Genomic DNA, 27,903 nt, shown 5'->3' with positions numbered 1-27,903 from the left:
TTGGTAAAATTTATCAGTAAAACCATCAGGATTGGTGCTTTACATTTTTGAAGGTTATTAATTATTGATTTAATTTCTTATATATAAGAAATTATATATATATATATATATATATATAAATCTACCATAACTACCAAAACTCACACTGGGAGAAATAGATAATCTGAATAGAAATACATATATACATATATGTGTGTGTATGTATATACTATTTCTCCTACTGTGAGGTGTGTGTGTGTGTGTGTATACCTGTGTGGATTTTCTATTTCTCCTAGTGTGAGTTATGGTAGATTGTCTTTCATGGAGTTGATCCGTTTCTTCTAAGTTATCAAATTTATGGGCATAGAGTTTTTTTTTTTAATGTTTTTATTTTTTTTAACTTTACAATATTGTATTGGTTTTGCCATACATCAAAATGAATCCGCCACAGGTATACATGTGTTCCCCATCCTGAACCTTCCTCCCTCCTCCCTCCCCATACCATCCCTCTGGGTCGTCCCAGTGCACTAGCCCCAAGCATCCAGTATCGTGCATCGAACCTGGACTGGCAACTCGTTTCATACATGATATTTTACATGTTTCAATGCCATTCTCCCAAATCTTCCCACCCTCTCCCTCTCCCACAGAGTCCATAAGACTGTTCTATACATCAGTGTCTCTTTTGCTGTCTCGTACACAGGGTTATTGTTACCACCTTTCTAAATTCCATATATATGCGTTAGTATACTGTATTGGTGTTTTTCTTTCTGGCTTACTTCACTCTGTATAATAGGCTCCAGTTTCATCCACCTCATTAGAACTGATTCAAATGTATTCTTTTTAATGGCTGAGTAATACTCCATTGTGTATATGTACCACAGCTTTCTTATCCATTCATCTGCTGATGGTTTTTATAGTATTTTAAATTATTCTTTTAATGTCCATGAGATCACTGTGATGATCCTTCTTTCATTTCTCATATTAGTAGTTTCTGTCTTTTCTCTTGGTTAGCTTGGCTAGAAGTTTATCCGTATTGACCTTTTCAAAAACATAGCTTTTGGTTTCATTTACGTTGTGATTTTCTTCCTGTAATTTATTCTATTTGGAGTTCTCTAACTTCTTGAATCGGTAGATTTATTTTGCCTAATTTGGAAAATTTGTAATCATTATTTCTACAAGTACTTTTCATTTTTGCCCACTTTCTACTTTCCTCCTGGTACTTGATGATACAAATTGGTAACATTCTGCAGATTCCTGTGATTCCGTTCATTTGTATCTCTGTTGTTTAAACTGGGTAGTTTCTATTGTTCTGTCTTGCAGATTAAAGATTCTTTTCTTTGTTTCCTACATTCTTCTTTTGAGCTCGTTCATTGAGTTTTTTAATTTCAGTTCTTAGGTTTTCACTTTCTGTATTGAGATTTTCTAATTTTTTTGGTCAAGATGTTCTGTTTCAAGCATGTTCTTAATTTCTTTTTTCAAATTAGTTTTTATTGGAGTGTAGTTTATTTACAGTGTTGTGTTAGTTTCTGCTGTACAGCATAGTGAATCAGTTATACATATATCCACTCATTTTAAGATTCTGTTCCCATATAGGTTCTTAATTTCTATTGAAGCATTTTTGTGATAGCTACTCTCAGATCTTTGTCAGATAATTATATTTTCTGTTTGTCTCAAGTGTTGGCATTTGTTGATTATCCTTTTTTATTTACTTGACATCTTTGTAGTTCTTAATATCATGAGTGATTTTTCATTGAAACTTGTACATTTGGGGTATTATATTATGAGTCTCTGGATCTTATTTAAATCTTCTATTTTACCTGACTTCCTCTGACACCTCTGGTAGAGGAAGGAAGAGCAACCATCTCATTACTGCCAAGTTGGGGTAGAAGTCCAAGTTCCCCAAGAAGCTTCCGTTGACACCCATGTGGCAGAGGTGTGTGTGGGGCGGGGGGGGGGGGGGGGGAGTGTTTCTGTGTGTGTGTGCACACGCAAAAGGAGTTGATAGTGTTGATTAAGGGTGGGAGTTCTAACTGCCCGTGTAGATGATAGGGTGGTTTCAACACCACTGCATAGTAGTGAAAGCTCTCTCTACTTGGCTGCCTCTGATATTACCCAGTAGGGAGGAAGAGGGTTACGTTGTTACGCTGTTAGCAAGGCTCCAGGCTCTCCTTGTGGTGTGGCTTGGCTAGTTACTGTTTGGATGGGTTGAAAACACCAGGTCCCTACTTGGGTTTCTCCAAAATCTGTGGGTTATTAGAGCACCTTTAGTTTAGCTTGGTAAGGATGGAAATCTTTTTTCTGTGGATTTGCTTATTTTGGAAATTTCATATAAATGGGAGTCTGTGGCCTTTTAAAACTGGCTTTTTTTCAATTAGTATAATGTTTTCAGGATTCATCCATGTTGTAGCATATATCAGTACTTCACTTGTTACTGCCAAATAGTATTCCTTTGAATATCCACCACATTTTATTTATCTAGTCATCAGATAGTGCACGTTTGGCTTGACTTCATTGTTTGGCTGTTATGAGTACTGCTGCTCTAACAGTCATATTCACATTTTTGTATGGACATGTTTTTAACTCTGTTGGGTGCAACTCTGGGTCCTAAGGTAACTCTGTGTTTAACATTTTGAAAACTGTTTCTTTATTATTGTTTTTAATTCAATTCAATATCAGTCTAATTTCTAATTCCAGTAGGGCTTTTAAAAAGAGTTGAGTTGTTTTTTTGGCTGTGGTGTGTCTTCCTTCCTGTGTGCAGGCTTTCTCTAGCTGCAGCGAGCCAGGGCTACTCACTCCCTGCGCTGTGCAGGCCTCTCATCGTGGTGCCCTCTCTTGTTGCGGAGCACGGGCTCTAAGGCACATGGGCTTCAGTATCTGTGGCTTGTGGGCTCCAGAGCATGGCTCAGTAGTTGTGGCGCATAAACTTAGCTGCTCTGAGGCATGAAGGGACCAGAGATTGAACCAGTGTTCCTTGCCTTACAAGGCAGGTTCTTAACCACTGAAACACCAAGGAAACCCCTTTTTTTTGTTATTAACTTGTGTCATATTGCATTGTGGTATCAGGAAAGAGGCCTGAGATATTTTATAGTGTCTTTTAGAAAGAACTGTTCCCAGACTTTAGATTTATTTCTAATCTGCATTTTGCTTACATCTGTATTCATTCCATTAAAATGACAGATGCTGATAATTAAATCACTCAAGAGATCTATAAGTTACATGAGTATTAAAGTGCTTTAAACCACTCACATATGAAATATTGTGCATGTTGTTATTCAGTCATAACTTTTATATTCATAAATTTACCTGTATTTTTAATTATTTAGAAAAAAGAAAGTGAGTGCCTGCAATTAAAAATTTTGGTGCTTCGAAATGAACTGGAAAGACAGAAGAAAGCTTTGGGACGGGAGGTAGTCTTGCTGCATAAAGAACAAATTGCATTACAGGACAAAGGTGAGTGAAAATACCTTACAAACTGCCTAGCCTCCACATTCAGTAATTTTCCTTTTTCACCGTGGGCTTAAATAGTCATCTTTATAAGTTTACTAAAACAAATTTTAAAAAAATTTTTGAAGTATTTTGAAATTGGTGCATAAAGTGTACATATGCACACACACACACACTTCACATTTTCAAATTGAACACACCTGCATAAGCAGAATCTCCTGTCAGGAAACAGGCATTATAAGGACCCTGGAACCCCAGAAGCTTCATGTTCTCTTCCATTCGTGGCATCTCTAGCCAGACATCCTGCTACCTTAACTCCATATACCATAGGTTGAGTTTGCCTGATTTTGAACTGTATACAATAGGAGTATATAATATGTACATTTTATGTGTTGGCTTTCAACATTTTTGTAAGATTCATCCCTACCTGAACGTAATGTAGTCTTAGTTATTTTAACTGCTGATAGTATTCCACTGTACGAATATGAATTTATTTAATCTTGCTTTTGGCATTTCATTAATTTCTAGTTTGGGACTATAACAAATAATGCTTCCTTGAATGGTATAGTACATGTTTCTTAAAGGACATTTTTAAAATGCATTTCTTTCGGCTATAAACCCAGGAGCAGAATTACATAGCCATAGGATACGTGTATCTTCAGCTTTAGTAGGTTGTGTCCAAAAGTTTTCCAAAGTAGTTTTGCCAGTTTGCGTCTTTTCCATCCAGCAATGTATCCTGCATCCTTGTCGGTGTTTGATACTTTCTGTTTTTGTATTTTAGCTTTCCTGGTGGGTATGTTGTAGCGTCCTCTTGGAATTTTAATTTTTCTTTCCCTTAAGACTAATGAAGTTGAACACTATTTTGTGTTTCTTACTGATTGGGAATACTCCTTTTGAAGCATCTGTTAAAGTAACCCCCCACTCTGCTTTTTTAAAAATTGGTTTGCGTAATTTTTTGTGTTTTTTATAATTTTTAAAATTTATTTATACTGTAAGCTAATTATATATTTATAATTCAGTTTATACTATAATCCAGTATTCTTGCCTGGAAAATGCCATGGACAGAGGAGCCTGATGGGCGACAGTGGGTTTGCAAAGAGTCAGACACGACTGAGCGACTGAGTGCACACGCACATAATTAAACTGACTCTATTCTAATTATTTTATGACATAGGAAAATTATAAAAAGTTTTTTAAACAGCTCTGCTGCTTCTGCTGCTAAGTTGCCTCAGTCATGTCGGACTCTGTGCGACCTCATAGACAGCAGTCCACCAGGCTCCCCTGTCCCTGGGATTCTCCAGGCAAGAATACTGGAGCGGGTTGCCATTTCCTTCTCCAATGCACGAAAATGAAAAGTGAAGTCACTCAGTTGTGTCCAACTCCTAGCGACCCCATGGACTGCAGCCTACCAGGCTCCTCCGTCCATGGGATTTTCCAGGCAAGAGTACTGGAGTGGGTTGCCATTGCTTTCTATGTTCAACAGTCTATTAAACAGCTCTATTGAGATTTAACTCATATACCAAGCAGGTCATTTAAAAGTGTATAAATCAGTGTTTTGGTGTTTATTCATAGGGTTGTACAATGATCACAATATGTCTCTTCTAAAAGAAACTGTGTACCCATTAAACATTGATCCACATGCCCCCTTTCACAAATCTTAAGTGAGCACTGATTTGTTTTCTTTTTCTATAAATTTGTCTTTTCTGTACAATTTTTATAAATGGAATCATACAATATGTGGTCTTTTGTAATCAATTTTTTTCATTTAATGTAATATTTCAAGGTTCATTCATGTTGTAGCATGCATCACTACTTCTTTTTTTAAAATAAAATTTAGTTACATGGGTATACTACATGTTATTTGTACATCTGTCCATTGATGAAAATTTGGATTGTTTCCATTTTTTGCCCTTCTGAATAATGCTTCTGTGAACATTCATATCTAAGTTTCTGTAGGGAAGTATGTTTTTATTTCTCTCGAATATACCTGAGAGTAGAGTTGCTAAATCCTATGATAACTGCAGTACTTCAGACTTTTACATTATTATTGTATTTGTTATGGTGATCTTTGATGTACAGTTTTAATTGTTTAGGGACACCACAAATCACACCCATATAAGACAATAAACTTAATAAATGTTATGTATGTTCTGTTTTACTGACTAGCCATTTCCCTTTGTCCCTCCCCTGGAGTCTTCCTATTCCCTGAGCCACAATAATACTGAAATTAAGTTAGTTAATAACCTGACAGTAACCTCTAAATGTTCAAGTGAAAGGAAGAATCGTATGTCTGTCACTTTAAATCAAAAGTTAAACATGATTATGTTTAGTGAGGAAAGCATGTTGAAAGCCAAGATAGGCTGAAAGCTAGGCTCTTGAGCCAAACAGTCAAGCTGTGAATGCAAACAAAAGTTCTTGAAGGAAATTAAAAGTGCTACTTCATTGAGTACATGGATGATAAAAAGTTAAATAGTTGTATTGCTGATATAGAGAAAGTTTTAGACTAAGGTCTGCTTAGAAGGTCAAATCAGTCACAATATTCAATTAAGCCAGAGCCTAATCCAGAGTACTCTTGCCTGGAAAATCCCATGGGCAGAGGAGACTGGTAGACTGCAGTCCATGGGGTCATGAAGAGTCAGACACGACTGAGCGACTTGACTTTCACTTTTCACTTTCATGCATTGGAGAAGGAAATGGCACCCCACTCCAGAGTTCTTGCCTGGAGAATCCCAGGGACGGGGGAGCCTGGTGGGCTGCCGTCTATGGGGTCGCACAGAGTCGGACACGACTGAAGCGACTAAACATCAGCAGCAGCAGTAATCCAGAGCAGGGCTCTAACTCCCTTCAATTCTTTGAGGGCTGAGAGAGGTGAGGAAGCTGCAGAAGAAATGTTTGATGCTAGTAGAGACTACTCCATTAAGTTAAGGGAAGAGGCTGTCTCCGAAATATAGAAGTGCAAGGTGAAACAGCAAGTACTGATGTAGAAGCTGCAGCAAGTCATCAAGAATATTTAGTTAGATAATGAATGAAGGTGGCGACACTAAACAGCAGATTTTTTAGTGAAAACAAAACATCCATATTTAATAAGATGCCTTCTAGGATTTTCATAGCTAAAGAAGAGAAGTCAATGCCTAGCTTTAAAGAACAGGCTGACTCTCTTGTTAGGAGCTAACACAGCTGGTGACTTTAAGTCAAAGCCAGTGCTCATTTACCGGTGTTGGAGAAGACTCTTGAGAGTCCCTTGGACTGCAAGGAGATCCAACCAGTCCATTCTGAAGGAGATCGGCCCTGGGATTTCTTTGGAAGGAATAATGCTAAAGCTGAAACTCCAGTACTTTGGCCACCTCATGCGAAGAGTTGACTCATTGGAAAAGACTCTGATGCTGGGAGGGATTGGGGGCAGGAGGAGAAGGGGACGACAGAGGATGAGATGGCTGGATGGCATCACTGACTCGTTGGACGTGAGTCTGGGTGAACTCCGGGAGTTGGTGATGGATAGGGAGGCCTGGCATGCTGCGATTCATGGGGTCGCAAAGAGTTGGACACGACTGAGCAACTGAACTGAACTGAAACTCAAACTACCACACAATTGCACTCATCTCACATGCTTATAAAGTAATGCTCAAAATTCTCCAAGCCAGGCTTCAGCAATATGTGAACCATGAACTTCCAGATGTTCAAGCTGGTTTTAGAAAAGGCAGAACTAGAGATCAAATTGCCAACATCTGCTGGATCATCGAAAAAACAAGAGAGTTCCAGAAAAACATCTATTTCTGCTTTATTGACTATGCCAAAGCCTCTGACTCTGTGGATCACAATAAACTGTGGAAAATTCTGAAAGAGATGAGAATACCAGACCACCTGACCTTCCTCTTGAAAAATCTGTATGCAGGTCAGGAAGCAACAGTTAGAACTGGACGTGGAACAACAGACTGGTTCCAAATAGGAGAAGGAACATGTCAAGGCTGTATATTGTCACTGTGCTTATTTAACTTATATGCAGAGTACATCATGAGAAACAACTGGATTGGAGGAAGCACAAGCTGGAATCAAGATTGCTGAGAGAAATATCAGTAACCTCAGATACGCAGATGACACCACCCTTATTGCAGAAAATGAAGAAGAACTAAAGAGCCTCTTGATGAAAGAGGAGAGTGAAAAAGTTGCCTTAAAGCTCAACATTCAGAAAACAAAGATCATGGCATCCACTCCCATCACTTCGTGGCAAATAGATGGAGAAACAGTGGAAACTGTGGCAGACTTTATTTTTGGGTGGGGCTCCAAAATCACTGCAGATGGTGACTGCAGCCATGAAATTAAAAGGCGCTTGCTGCTTGGAAGGAAAGTTATGAACCTAGACAGCATATTAAAAAGCAGAGACATTGCTTTGCCAACAAAGGTCCATCTAGTCAAGGCTGTGGTTTTTCCAGTAGTCATGTATTGGACTATAAAGAAAGTTGAGCCCAGTGGAATTGATGCTTTTGAACTGTGGTGTTGGAGAAGACTCTTTGAGAGTCCCTTGGACTGCAAGGAGATCAGTCCTGAATGTTCATTGGAAGGACTGATGCTGAAGCTGAAACTCCAATATTTTGGCCACCTGATGCGAAAAGCTGACTCATTTGAAAAGACCCTGATGCTGGGAAAGATTGAAGGCGAGAGGAGAAGGAGACGACAGAGGATGAGATGGCTGGATGGCATCACTGACTCAATGGACATGAGTTTGAGTAAACTCCGGGAGTTGGTGATGGACAGGGAGGCCTGGCGTGCTGCAGTCTGTGGGGCTGCAAAGAGTGGGACACAACTGAGCAACTGAACTGAACTGAAATCCTAGGACCCTTAAGAATTATGCAAAATCTACTCTTCCTGTGCTCTATAAATGGAAAAAGAAAGCCTAGAAGACAGCACCTACCTCTGTATACAATATAGTGTACTGAATATTTTATGCCTACTGTTGAGACGTATTGCTTAGGAGAGAAGATTTCTTTCAAAATATTACTGCTCATTTACTTTCAAAATATTACTGCTCATTGATAGTACCTGGTCACATGAGAGATCTGCAGTTGTTGCAGAAATAGCCAGAGAACTTGAATTAGAAGTGAAGGCTGAAGATGTGATTGAATTGCTACAAGCTCATGATAAAAACTTAGATAAGGTGTTACTTTTTATAGATGGGCCAAGAAAGTGGTTTCTTGAGGTGGAAACTGCTCCTGCTGAAGATGCTGTGAAGATTGTTGAAATGACAACAAAGGACTTAAAATATTATGTAAACTTAGTTGATAAAGCAGCAGGGTTTTTTTCTCTTCTCTCAGAAACCACTATCCTGGGCTGCCTGTTACCCAGAAACTGAGACTTGCCGCATATACTTTTGTATGATTTCTGTTTTAGTTGTTTATAGTAGGAGGGTAAATCTGATACATGCTAATCCATCATTCAGAAACAATAGTCTTTTTTCTGTGCTTTCTCACCTCTTTGCTTGTTATAAGAACATTGCTTCTCTCTGCTTGGTTCAGTTATTTTGTTTCTTCAAAGACATGCTTAAATATGACCTCTCTTTTGAGGCTTTCTTCTGCTTCTTCCAGAAATTTCTTTATCCCTCTTCTGTATCCCCATAGTATTTTTGATGTTGCCTTATTTTACCAATTAGTACGTTTGAACTTTGAGGGCAGAAACTTGTCATTTTTATATTAGCTTCCTTCTTATTGCCTAGGTTAGTGCCTTATATGGCACCCAGGGAGCATTAGCATAGAGTGAGGCTCTGAGTGGCTCGTGTCTAGGTCATGTGCATTACATATAGGACATGAATTCTCTGTCCTTAGTTTATCTGCACTGCATCTTTTTTTTTTTGGCTTCCTGTTTGTCTTCACTGTATTTCAGACCATTGAGATTGATAGATAAATGAAATGTAATGGCAAACAAAATCTACTGTATTGGGAATGTATTTGGAATGTGAATAAAATAGGCCATGGCTAACAAGTTTAAAATTTTTGATCTATATAAAATACAGTTTGGGCTAAAGAATAATCTTGAAACTGTGATTTTACTTTATTTCAGTAATTTTAGAAAAATATAGTTTAAATTTAGAGGCATAGATTTTGATTCAAAGTTCTTGATGCATGCCTGGCTCATTTGCCAGCTATATACCCTTATCCAGTTACTTGGCTTCATCTGTAAAATGAAATTAATAATAATACTTATAACTGTGTCAGTACCCTGCTGAGTTTTAACAGGCTTCTAAGTTCTGCTGATGTTGCTGGTCTATGGAACATACTTTGTGTAGCAAGGATGTATATGATGATCAGATGAGTTGTAAAACTGAAATGATCTTAAGAAAATAGGAACACAATGTTTTCTGTCTTATTCCTGTATGTCACCTTGTTGAATATCTGTACCATTTAAAATTAAGTCCTTCCTGACTGAAGATGGCTCCTGTGATCCACCTCAGTCTCAATGCTTTAGCCATATGCAAGTTCTTTAGAACTAAAAGAAACTATAATTTGCTTTAGTCTGTCTCACCAGCATTTAGGCCTCTGTTAATTATCACTTTTTCCAGAAACTCTTCTCTGGCCCCTTCTCCTTCTCCTCCCACCTTTATCCGCTGGGTTAGATGCACTACTGTGTGTTCCCAGAGCACCTGTGCTTTTCCACTATAGCATTGTACATAATTGCTAGTTTGTCTCCCTCTAGACTGTAAGAAGGCAATGGCACCCACTCCAGTACTCTTGTCTGGAAAATCCCATGGACAGAGGAGCCTGGTAGGCTGCAGACCATGGGGTCGTGAAGAGTCGGACACGACTGAGCAACTTCATTTTCACTTTTCACTTTCATGCATTGGAGAAGGAAATGGCAACCCACTCCAGTGTTCTTGCCTGGAGAATCCCAGGGACGGGGCAGCCTGGTGGGCCGCCGTCTATGGGGTTGCACAGAGTCGGACACGACTGAAGCGACTTAGCAACAGCAGCAGCAGACTGTGAGATCGCTGAGAGTAGGGGTAGTGCCTGGGACAGAGTAGCATTCAGTAAATATCTGTTGAAGGATTGAATCATAGTTACAGTTATCAGTCTAATGTTATCAGCATCAGAGCTAAAGAATATGGACTTCTGTAGTTTCTAGCTTAGTATTCATTTGGGAAAACTGATATTCTCCTGAGAAATACTGTAGAAGAATTGTATATTCTTTGACAATGGTTGTCAGAACTATCTGCATTCCAGTACCGGTTGCATATTGATGTTTATACCTGAAAGTCTGGGCTACTGCCATTTAAAATCATGAGATATTATGATCAAGACCCGTTTCTATTAGAATGTCTGTTAGAATGACTCCAAATAAATAGATAGCTGTTGTGTACATACAAGATCTATTTTAAGAGGTCTAATCTATGAAAAGACATGGGTTTTTTTTTTTTTTTTTTTTTTTGGTGCTTTGAAAGTACCATCAACTATTACAATACTCAAATTGCTTGCTACCTGTAGCATGTATGTCTACGTATCTTTTTCAAGATCATCAGTTTTTAAAATGAAAACACTCTAGGATTTTAGAGGGGTTAGGAACTTTTGCCTTTTTCTAATAAGAGAAGCAAAAATAATGATAACTACAGTATTTCATTTACCATGTGAAAGTGATAGTTGCTCAGTCGTGTCCAACTCTGTATGACCCCATGAACTATAGCCTGCCAGGCTTCTCTGTCCATGGGATTCTCCAGGTAAGAATACTGGAGTGAATTGCCATGCCCTTCTTCAGGGGATCTTCCCAATCTAGGGATTGAACCTGGGTCTCCTGCTTTGCAGGTGGATTCTTTACCATCTGAGCCACCTGGGAAGCCCAGGTTACCATACTTGTCACTTCATAGATATGAGTCATTTAATCACCACAGTAACTTTATTAGATAGGTACAGTTATTATTTACATTTATAGTTGAGGAATCATGGTCAGAAACATTAAATACCTTACTGAAGTTCACAATTGACAAATGATATGATTAAACTCTTTCTGTTGATTCCAGAACTTAATCACAGGTTGATAACCACCTTTTATCAGTAATGCTGCTGTTGCTAAGTCACTTCAGTCGTGTCTGACTCTGTGCGACCCCATAGATGGCAGCCCAGCAGGCTCTGCCATCCCTTGGATTCTCCAGGCAAGAATACTGGAGTGGGTTGCCATTTCCTTCTCCAATGCGTGAAAGTGAAAAGTGAAAGTGAAGTCGCTCTATCAGTAATAGATTGTGTAAAGTCCATGGAATTTATGTTATTCTGGCATATGGTAAAAAGATAGGGAGATACAGTTTTTCACTTGTGTTCCCAGTTGTATTTTTCCCTTTTATTCTGATAGAAGTCCTATCACCAGCCTTGAAGCAGGTGAACTTCTAAACAGTGACTTCTATCCCATTTAAAAGACTGAGGTGTAATAATACCAATACAGTATTTTAACATATATATATGGAATTTAGAAAGACAGTAATGACAACCCTATATGCAAGACAGCAAAAGAGACAAGAGATGTAAAGAATAGACGTTTGGACTATGTGGGAGAAGGCAAGGGTGGGACAATGTGAGAGAATAGCATTGAAACATGTATATTACCATATGTAAAGTAGATGACCAGTGCAAATTCACTGCATGGAGCAGGGCACCCAAAGCTGGTGCTCTGGGACAACCCAGGGCGATGGGGTGGAGAGAGAGGTGGGAGGGGGGGTTCAGGATGGGGGACACATGTACTCCCGTGGCTGATTCATGTCAATGTATGGCAAAAATCACCACAATATTGTAAAGTAATTAGCCTCCAATTAAAATTAATTAATTAAAAAAAAGACTGAGGTGTAATGAGAATTGCTAATATTTGTAGAATATTAAGCAGTGTCATGTGTTTTCCATTTGTTATCTCATTTTGTTCGTACTAATTGTCCTATAAATTAAAGGCAGTGTTATTTATATCCACCTATTAATGAAGATATCATATATGTTATTATCCAATTTATAGATGAGGAAACTGAGTTTCAGAGGCCCAAAGCCACGTAACAGGTTATGACAGAGCCTGTGTTCAGAGTTCTGATGCCCAACAGTGCTACAAAGGAAGACTGTAAGATTTTGTAGATACCCATTTTGACTCTGAGAGTGAAGTCATAGTCAGCACATTCTTATGTCTCCATTTTATCATAGAAAGAAAGGATGGTAATGTTCAAGTTAAATATGGATTTGCCAGAATGGTTCAGAATTACTGGTTTTGAACACTGACTTTGTACTTCAGGAGCTTTCTTTCCACTTTCATATATGTTTTTGGAGATGAGTATTATTTTATATTTCTCTGAACTCCTAGAGTCGTTGGCAGGTTAGAATCTAACGTTGACACTTTGGGCTCAAATTTAAGCAGAAGAATGGGTGCTGTTGTTGGCTGTACTTTTCTGCCATTGGGAATCTTTGTAGACTGGTGATGAGACCTGAGGAATTGGAAAGAAGGGTTGACTAGATACAGCTAACCATAGTTAGGTACCAGTAGACCCTAATCTACTTGCTGGGGACCCTATTTTTTATAGTGATTGTGCTAGGTTACCAGAGACATACTCTTATCTATTAAAAGTTCATTTGTGTTGAACATCATTCTTGTACATGTACATCAATGTACTATTTAATGAATATTGAGCCATATTACAATATTTTAGAAGCACTTGAGCCATTGGTATTAGTAACATGAAGGAGAAAATTGGGTTTGTCACTCTGTTTGCAGCTTTGATTTAGTGTGTTTGCTAGCCAGTAGTGAAATAATTTGCTACTTAAAATAGTACTGGTGGCTTCTTACATATCATGGCTTCTCTTTGATACTTGGTGCTTAGTCTTCATACTTGGTTCTCAGCCCAAAAGCTCAGTTAGGATACAGAGTCAGTAATATATGACATTTTGTCTTTGCTACTGATTTTTCTGAATGACCATAAAGGAGTTAATTAATTTCTGCATCTTTTTATACATCTGTGCAAGAAGGATAGCAGCTCATAGTGGTGCCATAGGGGTTGATTTGTGAACACATTTGGAAGAAGCTATTGCCTATTTTATATATGTATGTATGTATTGTGTTTTGCAAGTATTCATTGCAGCTGAATGATTTATGCAAAGAGGCAACAAAAAGATAATTTCTGTCCAATGTTCCTGACTTGTTGGGTGGCCACATAACTCTGAGGGGCTCATTAATCCGCACTTATAAGTTTCCCCTTCCCATTCTGGAAGGCAGTGGTCCAACTTGTGGTCCACAGTAACTTCCAGCTGGGCCAGGAACTGATCTTTTCAACATTAATGTTTGTTAATGTATATATTTTCATTTCCAGCAGATATTTAGTTATGCCGTTTAATTAAAAAAAGAAAAGCAGATTTCCCCTCTTTAGCGTTTCAATAAAGATAACCTTCACATTAACTAATTATATATTGGTTTATAGAGTCTTTTGCTCTGACTCAACCCTCAAATCTTTGAGATAAGAAACAACACTTGACCTACATTAATTTGCTTGAAATTTGGTTTAGAAAATGGTTTGAAACATCAGTCTTAAGGAAATGTTTTCAGTAGAACTGAAACACAATTACACATGTTGATAAAATTTGAGAACTCTTCATTGGTGCCTGGGGAGTGATACTAACTTTACAAAAGCAGAATTCCTTAACTGGGGGCTTCCCTGGTAGCTCAGACAGTAAAGAATCTGCCTGCAATGCAGGAGACCTAAGTTTGATCCCTGGGTCGGGAAGGTCCCCTGGAGAAGGAAAAGGCTACTTAGTCCAGTATTCTTGCGTGGAGAATTCCATGGACAGAGGAGTGTGGCAGGCCACAGTCCAGGGGGTTGCAGAGTCCACATGATTAAGTAACTAATACTTTCCCCTAATCCTTGTAGTAACAAACTACTTTCTAATCCAATTAGTTTCTTTATATTAACAATAACATATATGTAACACTATATTATACTTAGGAAGTGCTTATACAAGGATGGTTATATTTGGTCCTTAAAGTTCCCTGGAAAGTAATGTTACTTCATTTCATAAGATGCTGAGAAAGCAAGAGGCTTAGTGAGGTACAAATAGGAGCAGAGTTGAAATGTAGATGCACACCCTTCATCTCCAGATTCTTGCTTTTCTTACCATTCCATGCTACCTAAAACCTTGCAAAATCTGACTTCTACACAATACTGTGAAGCAGGTAATTTTTATTAAAATCGTGTAACATGCCAGATCTTTTTTCACTTACAGTATTATCTTTTAATTCTTAAAATACTACTAAGAGATAGTATTATTAATTTTAATTCTTAAAATAATACTAAGAGATAGTAGAAATAATACTAAGAGATAATAATTTTTACTCCTTTTTCCAAATGAGGAAAGCTGGGGCTTAGAGACATTTCCCAAGGTGGCATGGATAAATAACAGATCCAGATTCAAATTTAGATTCATTTCATCCAAAGCCTGTCTTGTTTCTAGTAAATATTAATATCATTGTTGCTTCCTCTGGTATATGTCTAACAGATAAACTGACTGATAGTTTGCTGATTTTCCATTTGACCTGTGGACTATTAGATGGAGAACTTTGTTCTGCTATATTCCTTTTTATTACAGGATGAGTAAAGTGAATTTTCCCCAAAGATTTCTTGGATTTGATTGTATCTTAATTAACTAAGATATCTGGATGAAAGGTCTGCCAGTCTCTCTGTATGTCCTTAGGCAAGTCATCCAACTTTGGGTGGGGGGGCTTATTTTCTTTTCACAGACAAACAAACTTTTGGATTATATATCAAGATTTCTTACATCTCTGAGATTCTAGTTATTTTAGGAGATAGACTTGGCAGAAAGGTTAGGGATTTATTCCTCTTTTTTGATGAATCTCTTTATGTTTTGGAGCTTTATGCTAATGATAAATTTCCCAGCAATAAAAGATGGGGCAGGGGGGAGATTCTTTGACCTACATGTTTCTGTAGATGTCATTTGTTAACTGAAAAGCCATTTGTTGGGAATGACCTATTGGAGTTCTGTAGTTAGCTATACTCAACTCCTATTTTACAGTCTTCAATATGTCTTGATAAGCAAGAACCAAAAACACATTCTTTAAGTGACATTGTGTGTAGAAGAGATCAGAAATGTCAGATTTCATTGTTCAGATCTGGAAAGAAATTCCTCTGGTAATTGTAGTTAATAAAAAAGTTTTGATCTTGTATTGCCAAAATAAATGATTTATATGAAGTTTTCTATCAATTACAATTCTTATTATCATTTTGCAAGAAATTTGAGTAATTAAAGTTATATATATATGTATATGTGTGTGTGTCAGTTCAGTTCAGTTGCTCAGTCGTGTTCGACTCTTTGTGGCCCCATGGACTGCAGCATGCCAGACTTCCCTGTCCATCACCAGCTCTTGGAGCTTACTCAAATTCATGTCCGTTGCATCAGTGATGCCATCTAACCATCTCATCCTCTGTTGTCCCCTTCTCCTCCCCCCACCTTCAGTCTTTCCCAGCATCAGGGTCTTTTCCAAGGAGTCAGCTCTTCTCATCAGGTGGCCAAAATATTGGAGTTTCAGCTTCAGCATCAGTCCTTCTAGTGAATATTCAGGACTGATTTCCTTTCAGATGGATCTCCTGGCTGTCCAAGGGACTCTCAAGAGTCTTCTGCAACACCTCAGTTCAAAAGCATCAATTCTTTGGTGCTCAGCTTTCTTTGTAGTCCAACTCTCACATCCATACATGACTACTATGTGTTTAAAGTACTAAAATGTTTAATTAATTAACTTCTGCTTGGTCAGTGAATCATTTGGCCTGCATCTCAGATAAAAGAAGAATCACACAGTATATTTGATTTTTAAAATATATCTATGTATTATTTATTTTTGGTTGTGTCAGGTCTTAGCTGTGGCATGTGGTATTTTTTATCTTTATTGAAACATGCAGAATTTTAAGGCACATGGACTTCCTTGGGTTGTTCTTATTCCTTGGAATAAGATTCCACACAACTAAACCCACAGCATGTGGGATCTTAGTTCTCCAACCAGGAATTGAACCAGAGTCCCCTGCATTGGAAGGCAGATTCTCAACCACTGGGCCAATAGGGAAGTCCCCCGACAGTATGTTTAAATTGGTGCCTTAGCTTCCATCAAAAGGTCATAGATTTCCATTTGAATCTACAAAGACAGTATTAAACATTGTGTAACAATTTTCTCCTCTTAGGTCATAAGGTCACAAATTGAAAAATTGCTTCTCACAAACTTTGTAATTCAAGATATGCTTGTTAGAAATGATGGCAAAATTTAAATTTTATTCATCTGTGTGTATGTTCTGATTTCCTATAGCCATCTGACAGAAATTCCTAAATAAATTTCCTTCAAAATGAATAACTGCCTTTCAGAATTTTTTGGACCCAAAGGCAGTTTTCCCAGGATTTATTTAGTCGTTGGCATTGTATGTAGCTTGTGAGAGGCAGTAAAAGACAGACAGCTTCGTGGTGAGGAGGAAAAAGGTGGATTCTTAGTAAACCTCAGATTTTCTTTTCAGAATGATTGATTTTCCATATATTTATAATGATTTATTTCAGTAGTATCTTAATTGGATTGTAAGAAAGTCAAACTAGCATATTTTAATCTCCCCCTCTTGCAATAGAAGATATAGATGTTTAGAAGTAAGCCACCTGACAGACTTTTGTTTTGGTTTGTCATTGTTTTTTCTCTATTTACTTCTCAAAAGCATTGGAAATGACATTTACCAAAAAATACATTTACAATTAGATGTTTCAACATAGAAGTAAAAGGAGATCAATCACAGGGCATGTAAAGGACGTGGAAAGGGCATTGAGTATGTATGGATGGACATGTCTACTTTTATTTTTGGAGCAGCCAAAGGAGCCAGGCATTATATAAGATGATGGAAACAGAAGGATAGATGTGATGGTTGCATGACAGAAATATGTAGAGAAGACCATAGGAACACAGATGATGAGCATCTGAAAACCAGAACTCCATGGAAGGTGGGTGACACTTGAGCTGATAGCTGGGGGGAGAAGGTGAGACTTCCCAAGTAGAGGGAACAGTTACACAGAGGCATGGAAGTTGATTAGAGAATTTCAGGTAATTCAGTAAAGCTTCAACTAACGTTTGAGTAGAGGTCCCTAGGAGAGGCTGAAGAGGCAATAAATGACATAAAAGGAAGTTATGTCAAAAAGTTTGGAGATCTATTGAAATAACTTAAACAAATTTCTCAAAGACAAAAAAGTAAACAAGACTGTATTGATGACCGTTACACAGAATGGAGATTAGGTGTATGTTTTAGAAAGTTCTCTTTGAAGAGTTATGGGTAAGGAATTCTCATAATGGAAATTATTACAGTAATATAAGCAGTACATAATTAAAATCTAAACAGTTTTATTTAAAATCTATTTTTTTTATTTTAAGTAAAATTTAAAATCTATAAAAATATAAAGGGAGGACAGTATCTGTGGGTTCAAAAGATATTTAATGATGGACTCTACTGTTGATGATTTAGTGGATTGGAGGAGAGAGGGAAAGAGAAAGATTTAGATATTTTCCAATTTCTGATTTGGACAGCTGGCCAAGTAATTAAACCATTCATCAAAACAAATACTGGAGGGAAGCAGATATTGGGAGAAAGGGAAGAATTAAGACTTCCAGTTTTGGATAGTTACTTAGTGGGTAAGATGATAAATAAGAAGCCAACAAGTAAAGTAGATATCAGATTGTGAGAAGGATTCTAAACAAGCTGTGGTGATAGAAGAGAACTTTGGGAGACCGTTTTTACAAAGATTGCTCAGGAAAGAATTTCTTGAGGAGCTCAGTCTTAGAAGATAAGAATTCCAGCAATGGGAACGGCAAGTGAAAGGCTTGGACATAGGAAGTGCCTGTGTTATAGAATAGACGGGAGGCCACTGTTGCTGGAAAATAATTTATTAGGAAGAGAGTAGCATGACATGGGGTTGGAAAAGAAGAAATTCAAGTGGAAGTGGAAGTATTATCCACTGAATAGGAGAAGGCTAAGAATACGGCCACCGAGTTTCATATTGGGTTGTAGGTAGGATTATAAAGAAATCTTTCTATTATTTCCAGGTTTATGAGGTAGGGTAGTTAATATATAGGATTTAGAGGAGTTGTAAGGATTTGGGTAATGTATGGAGTAGTGATCTCCAAGAATGAGAAAGCAAATTAAGGAGGAAATTGTAAAAGAATCGTTGGATGTTGTGCCTGATTGTGCTTTGTGATGATTATTTTTAAGTAAAATCAATCAAGCTGGTTGTATACGTTATCTACTTGGAGCTTCATGGGGACAGGTTGAGAGAATATAAATATTCAGTAAAAGTAAAACTATCTCCATTTTACAGATGAAGAAAATGAACTTCAGAGAAGTTAGCACTTGTTTAGAGTCCCAAAAGTAAAATTTAACCCAGATTTTTCGTATTCCTAAGCCCACAGACTTTCCAGTATAGTACACTGCTTCCCATAGGATCTGCCTATTGTTTTTAAGCATTAAATTAGCTCTGACCTTCTTAGCTATTAAGCCAGTTGTGTAGAGTTATGAAAGGTATCAGTTGCTTCCTATTGCCTGTTAACTTCCAACAGGAAGTTAGCATCCAGTGTCTTATGTGCTAAATATTAAATATCATAATGAAATGACAGTCAATTGCAATTTTGCAAAAGTTACAGCAAGAAATATCTATTAACCCTTGAGAAGGGCAGCATCATAAATCATAGTACAGAAAAGGCATTTCTCTGGGGAGAAAAACTAAAATAGTTTACGTATATTGCTTTTTGGTCATCTGCCTCGATGTAGAAAACTCAGAAGAATGACAGTTTATTGATTTTAACTGTAATTTTGACAGGAGCTGGCCACTAGCCAGTCTGAGACCAAATTCTCTGGTGAGAGAGAGCCTAAAGAGTCTGTGTTTTGTTTTGTTGATTGAATCAAGATTCATATTCTTTAGCTATTCATTTTATAGAAGACAGCATTGACATTTGGTTATTAAAATTAAAGTACTTGATTTGAGTTCTTGCTGAACAGAGAGGCCATAGTGTATGCATGCATAGGGTCAAGGGTTTCAAAAAGCAGTTTTGAAGTGTGATAAACCAAGCCATGCATTTACTTTCTCTCCCTCTCAATGACTTATTGATATGATGATAAAGATACATGCATAAAAAATAAGTTCTTGATAATGGTGTAAATGAAAGAGTGTACTACTGAAATAGCAAAGATTTTTTACATAATTCTCAGATACACAAAGTAGAGTTGTATTGATGAATAAACTAGAGTAGAGGAAAACTGCAGCCTGGAACACAAATGGAAAAGGTTGCAGTGGGAGTTTCTGGAAAGGCAGTGAGAGCTCTCAGATGCCTCAACTTGCAACTCCCAAGTATGGAAATCAGAAATAATGGAGCAGTAATTAGGGTAACAGTCTACTGGCTCATTTTCTTTCTTTGTGAATTTGGAGTAACTTCCTATAACATTTACTCCAACTATTTTTTAACATAATGGATTCCTGACCTGGTTAGGTCCCATGGTATGAGATTTTGGCATAGAAAAGTAGAGCAAGGCCTGACTGTGGAATTTTGCAACCAGCCAAGAGGGAAAACATGAAAAGCAGCTCTACTTAAGACTGGAATACCCTAAAGTAACATAATCCCAAAGTAAAGTTCTCCCTATTTGATAGTTGCAGTGGTTTAAAGTGAAAGGTACAACCTTCTCTCAGCATATATACCCTGAAGGAAAACTAATTGTTAGCAGGACCTACCCACCTCACTAAGCTGCCATTCAGAGGTGAAGTCTTTGTGTAAGTAACTCCTTATAGCTTCAAAGGAAACCTACACTATTTCCTATTGCTAACCAATTTAATCACTTATTCATGGATTTAAAGGGGAAACTAAAGATCATCAGATATTTGAGGGAAAGCACGGTGAATGAGACCAAGTTGAACAAACAGAATAACTGACCTCAGAGAAACAGAATATACAAAGAATACAGCTTTAAATAAACTTGATATCCTCAGATTTGACTTCCAGCCTCTGTTTGGAAAGTAGAAAGATGGAAGGAGCATCACTTCCATCCTAACAACAACAGAAAGCTGGATGATATACAGAATTGTAACTTCTTTTTTTTTTTTTTTGAACTATCCAAGTACTAAGATTTCAAGGCATTCAGTCCCTAGGGGCAGGACAGAATCAGTGAGAAAGCCCTCCCCAGGAACACAGAGTATGGCCTGGTTTAACCAGAGTGATAGCGGAACTCCCTCCCTTCCTCCCCAGCCAGTGTAGAATGCACAGAATAACAAGCCCCTGTGGTTTACCACTTGAGGAGAGACGAGAACATGGTGAGGCACCCTTACTTAGATGCTGATTCCCAGGGAGTACCTAAATCCAGGACTAGTATGTACCATTGAGAAAAAGCCTATGTCAGACCATCTTCACCACTACCACCAGTGCCATCCCCAAAAGGGACAAATTAGAGGAAGTTTGAAGAATGTCATACACCGACATTCTAGGAATCAGCAAACTGAAATGGACTGGAATGGGTGAATTTAACTCACATGACCATTATATCTACTACTGCGGGCAGGAATCCCTCAGAAGAAATGGAGTGGCCATCGTGGTCAACAGAAGAGTCCGAAATGCAGTACTTGGATGCAATCTCAAAAACGACAGAATAATCTCTGTTCGTTTCCAAGGCAAACCATTCAATATCACAGTAATCCAAGTCTATGCCCCAACCAGTAACACTGAAGAAGCTGAAGTTGAACGGTTCTATGAAGACCTACAAGACCTTTTAGAACTAACACCCAAAAAAGATGTCCTTTTCATGATAGGGGACTGGAATGCAGAAGTAGGAAGTCAAGAAACACCTGGAGTAAGGCAAATTTGGCCTTGGAATACGGAATGAAGCAGGGCAAAGACTAATAGAGTTTTGCCAAGAAAATGCACTGGTCATAACAAACACCCTCTTCCAGCCACACAAGAGAAGACTCTATACATGGAAATCACCAGATGGTCAACACCGAAATCAGATTGATTATATTCTTTGCAGCCAAAGATGGAGAAGCTCTATACAGTCAGCAAAAACAAGACCAGGAGCTGACTGTGGCTCAACCATGAACTCCTTATTGCCAAATTCAGACTGAAATTGAAGAAAGTAGGGAAAACCACTAGACCATTCAGGTATGACCTAAATCAAATCCCTTATGATTATACAGTGGAAGTGAGAAATAGATTTAAGGGCCTAGATCTGATAGAGTGCCTGATGAACTATGGAATGAGGTTCGCGACATTGTACAGGAGACAGGGATCAAGACCATCCCCATGGAAAAGAAATGCAAAAAAGCAAAATGGCTGTCTGGGGAGGCCTTACAAATAGCTGTGAAAAGAAGAGAAGCGAAAAGCAAAGGAGAAAAGGAGAGATATAAACATCTGAATGCAGAGTTCCAAAGAATAGCAAGAAGAGCCTTCTTCAGCGATCAATGCAAAGAAATAGAGGAAAACAACAGAATGGGAAAGACTAGGGATCTCTTCAAGAAAACCAGAGATACTAAAGGAACATTTCATGCAAAGATGAGCTCGATAAAGGACAGAAATGGTATGGGCCTAACAGAAGCAGAAGATATTAAGAAGAGATGGCAAGAATACACAGAAGAACTGTACAAAAAAGAGCTTCATGACCCAGATAATCACAGTGGTGTGATCACTGACCTAGAGCCAGACATCCTGGAATGTGAAGTCAAGTGGGCCTTAGAAAGCATCACTACGAACAAAGCTAGTGGAGGTGATGGAATTCCAGTGGAGCTATTCCAAATCCTGAAAGATGATGCTGTGAAAGTGCTGCACTCAATATGCCAGCAAATTTGGAAAACTCAGCAGTGGCCACAGGACTGGAAAAGGTCAGTTTTCATTCCAATCCCAAAGAAAGGCAATGCCAAAGAATGCTCAAACAACTGCACAGTTGCACTCATCTCACATGCTAGTAAAGTAATGCTCAAAATTCTCCAAGCCAGGCTTCAGCAATACGTGAACCGTGAACTTTCTGATGTTCAAGCTGGTTTTAGAAAAGGCAGAGGAACCAGAGATCAAATTGCCAACATCCGCTGGATCATAGAAAAAGCAAGAGGGTTCCAGAAAAACATCTATTTCTGCTTTATTGACTATGCCAAAGCCTTTGACTGTGTGGATCACAATAAACTATGGAAAATTCTGAAAGAGATGGGAATACCAGACCACCTGATCTGCCTCTTGAGAAATTTGTATGCATGTCAGGAAGCAACAGTTAGAACTGGACAGGGAACAACGGACTGGTTCCAGATAGGAAAAGGAGTTCGTCAAGGCTGTATATTGTCACCCTGTTTATTTAACTTACATGCAGAGTACATCATGAGAAACGCTGGACTGGAAGAAACACAAACTGGAATCAAGATTGCCGGGAGAAATATCAATAACCTCAGATATGCAGATGACACCATCCTTATGGCAGAAAGTGAAGAGGAACTCAAAAGCCTCTTGATGAAAGTGATAGTGGAGAGTAAAAAAGTGGGCTTAAAGCTCAACATTCAGAAAACGAAGATCATGGCATCCGGTCCCACCACTTCATGGGAAATAGATGGGTAAACAGTGGAAATAGTGTCAGACTTTATTTTTCTGGGCTCCAAAATCACTACAGATGGTGATTGCAGCCATGAAATTAAAAGACGCTTACTCCTTGGAAGGAAAGTTATGACCAACCTAGATAGCATATTCAAAAGCAGAGACATTACTTTGCCAACAAAGGTCCGTCTAGTCAAGGCTATGGTTTTTCCTGTGGTCATGTATGGATGTGAGAGTTGGACTGTGAAGAAGGCTGAGCGCCGAGGAATTGATGCTTTTGAACTGTGGTGTTGGAGAAGACTCTTTGAGAGTCCCTTGGACTGCAAGGAGATCCAACCAGTCCATTCTGAAGGAGATCAGCCCTGGGATTTCTTTGGAAGGAATGATGCTAAAGCTGAAACTCCAGTACTTTGGCCACCTCATGTGAAGAGTTGACTCATTGGAAAAGACTCTGATGCTGGGAGGGATTGAGGGCAGGAGGAGAAGGGGACAACAGAGGATGAGTTGGCTGGATAGCATCGCTGACTCAATGGACATGAGTCTGAGTGAATTCCGGGAGTTGGTGATGGACAGGGAGGCCTGGCGTGCTGCGATTCATGGGGTTGCAAAGAGTCGGACACCACTGAGCGACTGATCTGATCTGATCTGAAGGTAATCATGTCAGCAACAGAACTCAGATCCAGCTCAATTCCGGATTGAATTGATTCCACCCTCCAGAATAACAGCAGAATAAGCATGTCCTTTTTGTTCTCTGTTGCCCTGCAAATAATGTTCAATATTAAATTTAAAATTTTGAGACAGAAAAGCAAAACAAAAGTCCCTCACTACCACTACCACCAGCACTACCAACAACAAAATGTTGACAAGAGAAGAAATTTACAGAAAAAAGACTCAGATGACTTAGGTGATGGAACTATCAGCAAGAGTATTTAAAATAAATATAGTTACTATGCTTCAGAATTTTGTGGAAAGGTAGATAATGTAGAAGAACAGATGGTAAATTTCAGCTGAGAGGTGGTGGAAACTCTAATAAACAGTCTAATGAATAGGCTGTAAACCAAAAACAGCACCGATCAAGGATGCCTTTGACAGACTCATTGGTATTCAGCACAACTGAGGAAAGAATCATTAAATTTGAAGGTCGGTCAATAGAAATGATCTAACCTGAAGTACAAAGAGATTCTTTCACATCAAACTAAAGTATTTCATTATCAGTGGTCTTATACTTCAAGGAATAATAAATGAACTTCTGCAGCAGAAGAAATATAATACCATACAGAAACTTGGCTCTACACACAAAAATTGAGAGATCCAGAAATGGTTGAAAGGGAGATATTATAAAGACATTTTCTTATTAGTTTTAATTTATTTTTAATTGAAGGATAATTGCTTTACAGTATTATGTTGGGTTCTACCCAACATCAACATGAATAGGTCTACCCATGTCTCTTCCCACTTGAACATCCCTCGCACTTCCCCCTCATCCCACCCCTCTAGGTTGTCACTGAGCCCAGACTTAAGTTCCCTGAGTCATACTGCAAATTCCCATTGGCTGTCTATTTTACATATGGTAATGTATGTTACCATGTTACTCTGTCCATACATCTCACCTTCTCCTTCCTCCCTCCCTCCCCAAGCCATGTCCACAAGTCTGTTCTCAATGTCTGTGTCTCCATTGCTGCTGTGCAAATAGGTTCATCGGTTTTTCTTATTTTTAGTTGCTCTAGAAGGCTATTGATATTCTAATGCAACAGCAATGTTTTGGGGTTTGTAACAGGCGTAAAATAAAATTTATGAAGTGTTTTAAGAGTGGAGAAGGGAAGAGTTGGGAATGTATTGTTTTCAGGATTTTATACTCTACATGAGATGGTTTAATCTTATTTGAAGGTAGACTGTAAGTTATATATTGTAAACTCTGAGGCAACCACTAGAAATTTTCAGTTCAGTTCAGTCGCTCAGTTGTGTCTGACTCTTTGCGACCCCATGAATCACAGCACTCCAGGCCTCCCTGTCCATCACCAACTCCTGGAGTTCACTCAAACTCATTGTGCATCGAGTCAGTGATGCCATCCAGCCATCTCATCGTCTGTCATCCCCTTCTCCTCCTGCCCCCAATCCCTCCCAGCATCAGGGTCTTTTCCAATGAATCAACTAGAAAGTTTAGGGGGAGGTAAGAGTAAGCCAATAATGAAGAAAGAGGAAATAAAAAAATAATCCAAAAGCATTTAAAAAGAGGGATAAAGAAACAAAGAATAAGTGAACATCAAGGAACACATCAAGAAAACAGCTAACAAAGTGGTTGTTTTTAACCTAAATATATCAGTGATTATATTAAGTGTACATGTTCTAAATTCCACAATTAAGATTATTGAGATTTTATAAGGATAAAAAAGACCCAACTAAATGCTATCTACAAGAAGCACATTTTTAATATAAAGTGTAATAGGTTAAAGTAAAAGAATAAAAAAGTACACTATGCCAGTACCAACCAAAAGAAAGCGGAAGTGACTCTATTAATATCAGGCAAGGTTGACTTCAGAACAGTGAATATTACTTGGAATAAAGAGGGATATTACACTATGGTGCAGAGACTAGTTCATGAAAAGATAAAGCAATTCTAAATATGTACGAATATAACAACAGAGCTTATATATATATAAGCAAAAACTGAAAGGAGATACAGCTAAATACACAGTTGTAGTTGGTAAGCATAACACTCATTTCTCAATAATTTATGTACCAAGTAGACAAGCAGTGAGCATAAAAGACATTAACAATATAATCCACTAACTTGGCCTAATTAAGCAGAATATACTTTTTTTTTTCCCCAAGTACTTATGGGATATTTAGTTAGGCCAGATTTGGTGTCATAAATAAATACAAATAATCAAAAAAATGCAAAGTATTGTGTATCTTCATACATATACATATCATGGGTCAAAGCAGAAATAACAAGGAAAATTGGAAAATACTTTTGTCTGAATGAAAATATGTCAACATCTAAAGGGATGCTAGCTTAGAGGAAATTTATACCATTTGATACTTATAGTAGAAAAGAAAGTCCTTCATTTAGTAACCTAAGCTTACATCTTAACTAGAAAAGAAGAGCAAATTAAACCCAAATCAAGCAGAAGGAAGGAAATAATTAAGGTCAGAAATCAGTGAACTTGAAAACAAAAGAGTAGAGAATGTCAATGAAACTAAAAGGTGTTCTTTGAAAAGATCAATATAATTGATAAGCCTCTAGCCAGACTGACCAAGTAAAAAGAGAGAAAGCACGAATTAACAAATGAGAGAGGGAATATCACTACAGATCCTACAGCAATTAAAATGATAATAATGTTTTGAATATCATGATCACACGACATCAGAAGGGCACTCGAGCATGCCTGATCAAATCTGGTACCACTTGAGCACCAAAATAATTAAATACAAAATCTTTGAAAAATAAAAGAGAATTCATGGTTCCATATTGATAATAGATAACTAATGGAGAAGGAAGGCCTCTTGCTTAGAGAAGAATGTTGAATGCTAACTGATAAATATGGAGGGGGCACTGGAATTTGAATATTATTTTACAACCATTGTAGTAAAGAATGATTCAAGCAAAAGATACCAGTCAATGCTGAATCTTGAGAAAATCAGATGAGAAGCAAGATATATCTGTGGTCTGAAAGATAGATATCATTGCTTCTAGATATGTAATATCCTTGGGAGAACACAACACCAGTTGTGTAGTATTCAGGCTGGTAATATATAACCCGAACAACATGTGAAGAGATTGAGCACGTCATTGCCTCTTTGTTACTACTTCTTATGAAGTGACTTTGGAACTTAGGTTGACTTTTCTGAGGTTCCAAGGTTAATATAAACACAAAAGACTATGCATAAGTATTAATCATTGCCATGCAAATATTTAGAGATACTTGGTTCTTCTCTACCTGAGCCTAGCTAAACCAGTCTCAGTTTTGTTCCAGAGAACACTGTGTAACCAATGAGAGGTGTATTACCTTTTAACAGAAAAATGTGGAGAGATGGTGCCTTAGATGGTGCCTCTGCGTTTTAAAGCTGTAGTTCTTTTTTTAAAAATATAAATTTATTTATTTTAATTGGAAGCTAATTACAATATTATATTGGTTTTGCCATACATTGACATGAATCCGCCACGGGTGTACATGTGTTCCCCATCCTGAACCCCCCTCCCACCTCCCTCCCCATCCCATCCCTCTGGGTTATCCAGTGCACCAACCCCGAGCACCCTGTATCATGTATTGAACCTGGACTGGTGATTCATTTCACATATGATAATATACATGTTTCAATGCCATTCTCCCAAATCACCCCACCCTCGCCCTCTCCCACAGAGTCCAAAAGACTGTTCTATACATCTGTGTCTCTTTTGCAGTCTCGCATACAGGGTTATCGTTACCATCTTTCTAAATTCCATATGCATTAAAGCCTTAGTTCTTTTAAAGCCTGTGGAAAAGCCTTGTAGGAGACCTTTTTCTGGGTTTGGATATATTCTTCTTTTTATTTGAAAATAATTTTGGACTTAAGAAAAACTGCAAGAATAAGAAGAGTACAGAGAACACCTGTATTCTTCACCCAGATTTACCCATTGTTAACCTTTTACCCCATCTGTTAGCTGACTAGTGTATATTTTTATTTTCTTTGTTTTGCAAATGTTTTGTTTTCTTTTGGTCATGTAATATGTTCTAAAGACCTTCAAAGCTAAAGAGGGTGTATAACATTTGCATTTCAAAACCCAGATCTGTCTTGGCCTTATTTGTGATTTCAGTAGAATTGAGGCAGCCTTTTATCTGGGATGAAAAATAAGATTGCAAATTTGTATAGTAGTGGAAGAATTCATGTGCTTTCTGGAAAAAGTACATGAGGTGAGGGGTGGAA

The 27,903-nt window shown here is 38.0% G+C and overlaps 1 protein-coding gene across 2 annotated transcripts in view; it reads left to right on the top strand.

The window, feature by feature from the left end:
* The window catches only part of UVRAG (UV radiation resistance associated), a 329,275-nt gene that overhangs the window by 161,222 nt on the left and 140,150 nt on the right, over positions 1 to 27,903 (top strand). For both annotated transcript variants that reach the window (XM_027562853.1, XM_027562854.1), the window contains one exon: positions 3,303 to 3,429. In XM_027562853.1, the coding sequence (XP_027418654.1) occupies positions 3,303 to 3,429 (127 nt within the window). The remainder of the gene's footprint in view (positions 1 to 3,302; positions 3,430 to 27,903) is intronic.

The sequence above is a fragment of the Bos indicus x Bos taurus genome, chromosome 15 (assembly GCF_003369695.1).
Source record: "Bos indicus x Bos taurus breed Angus x Brahman F1 hybrid chromosome 15, Bos_hybrid_MaternalHap_v2.0, whole genome shotgun sequence".
Classification (NCBI taxonomy): Eukaryota; Metazoa; Chordata; class Mammalia; order Artiodactyla; family Bovidae; genus Bos; species Bos indicus x Bos taurus.
This window is presented reverse-complemented; position numbering and strand designations above follow the sequence as displayed.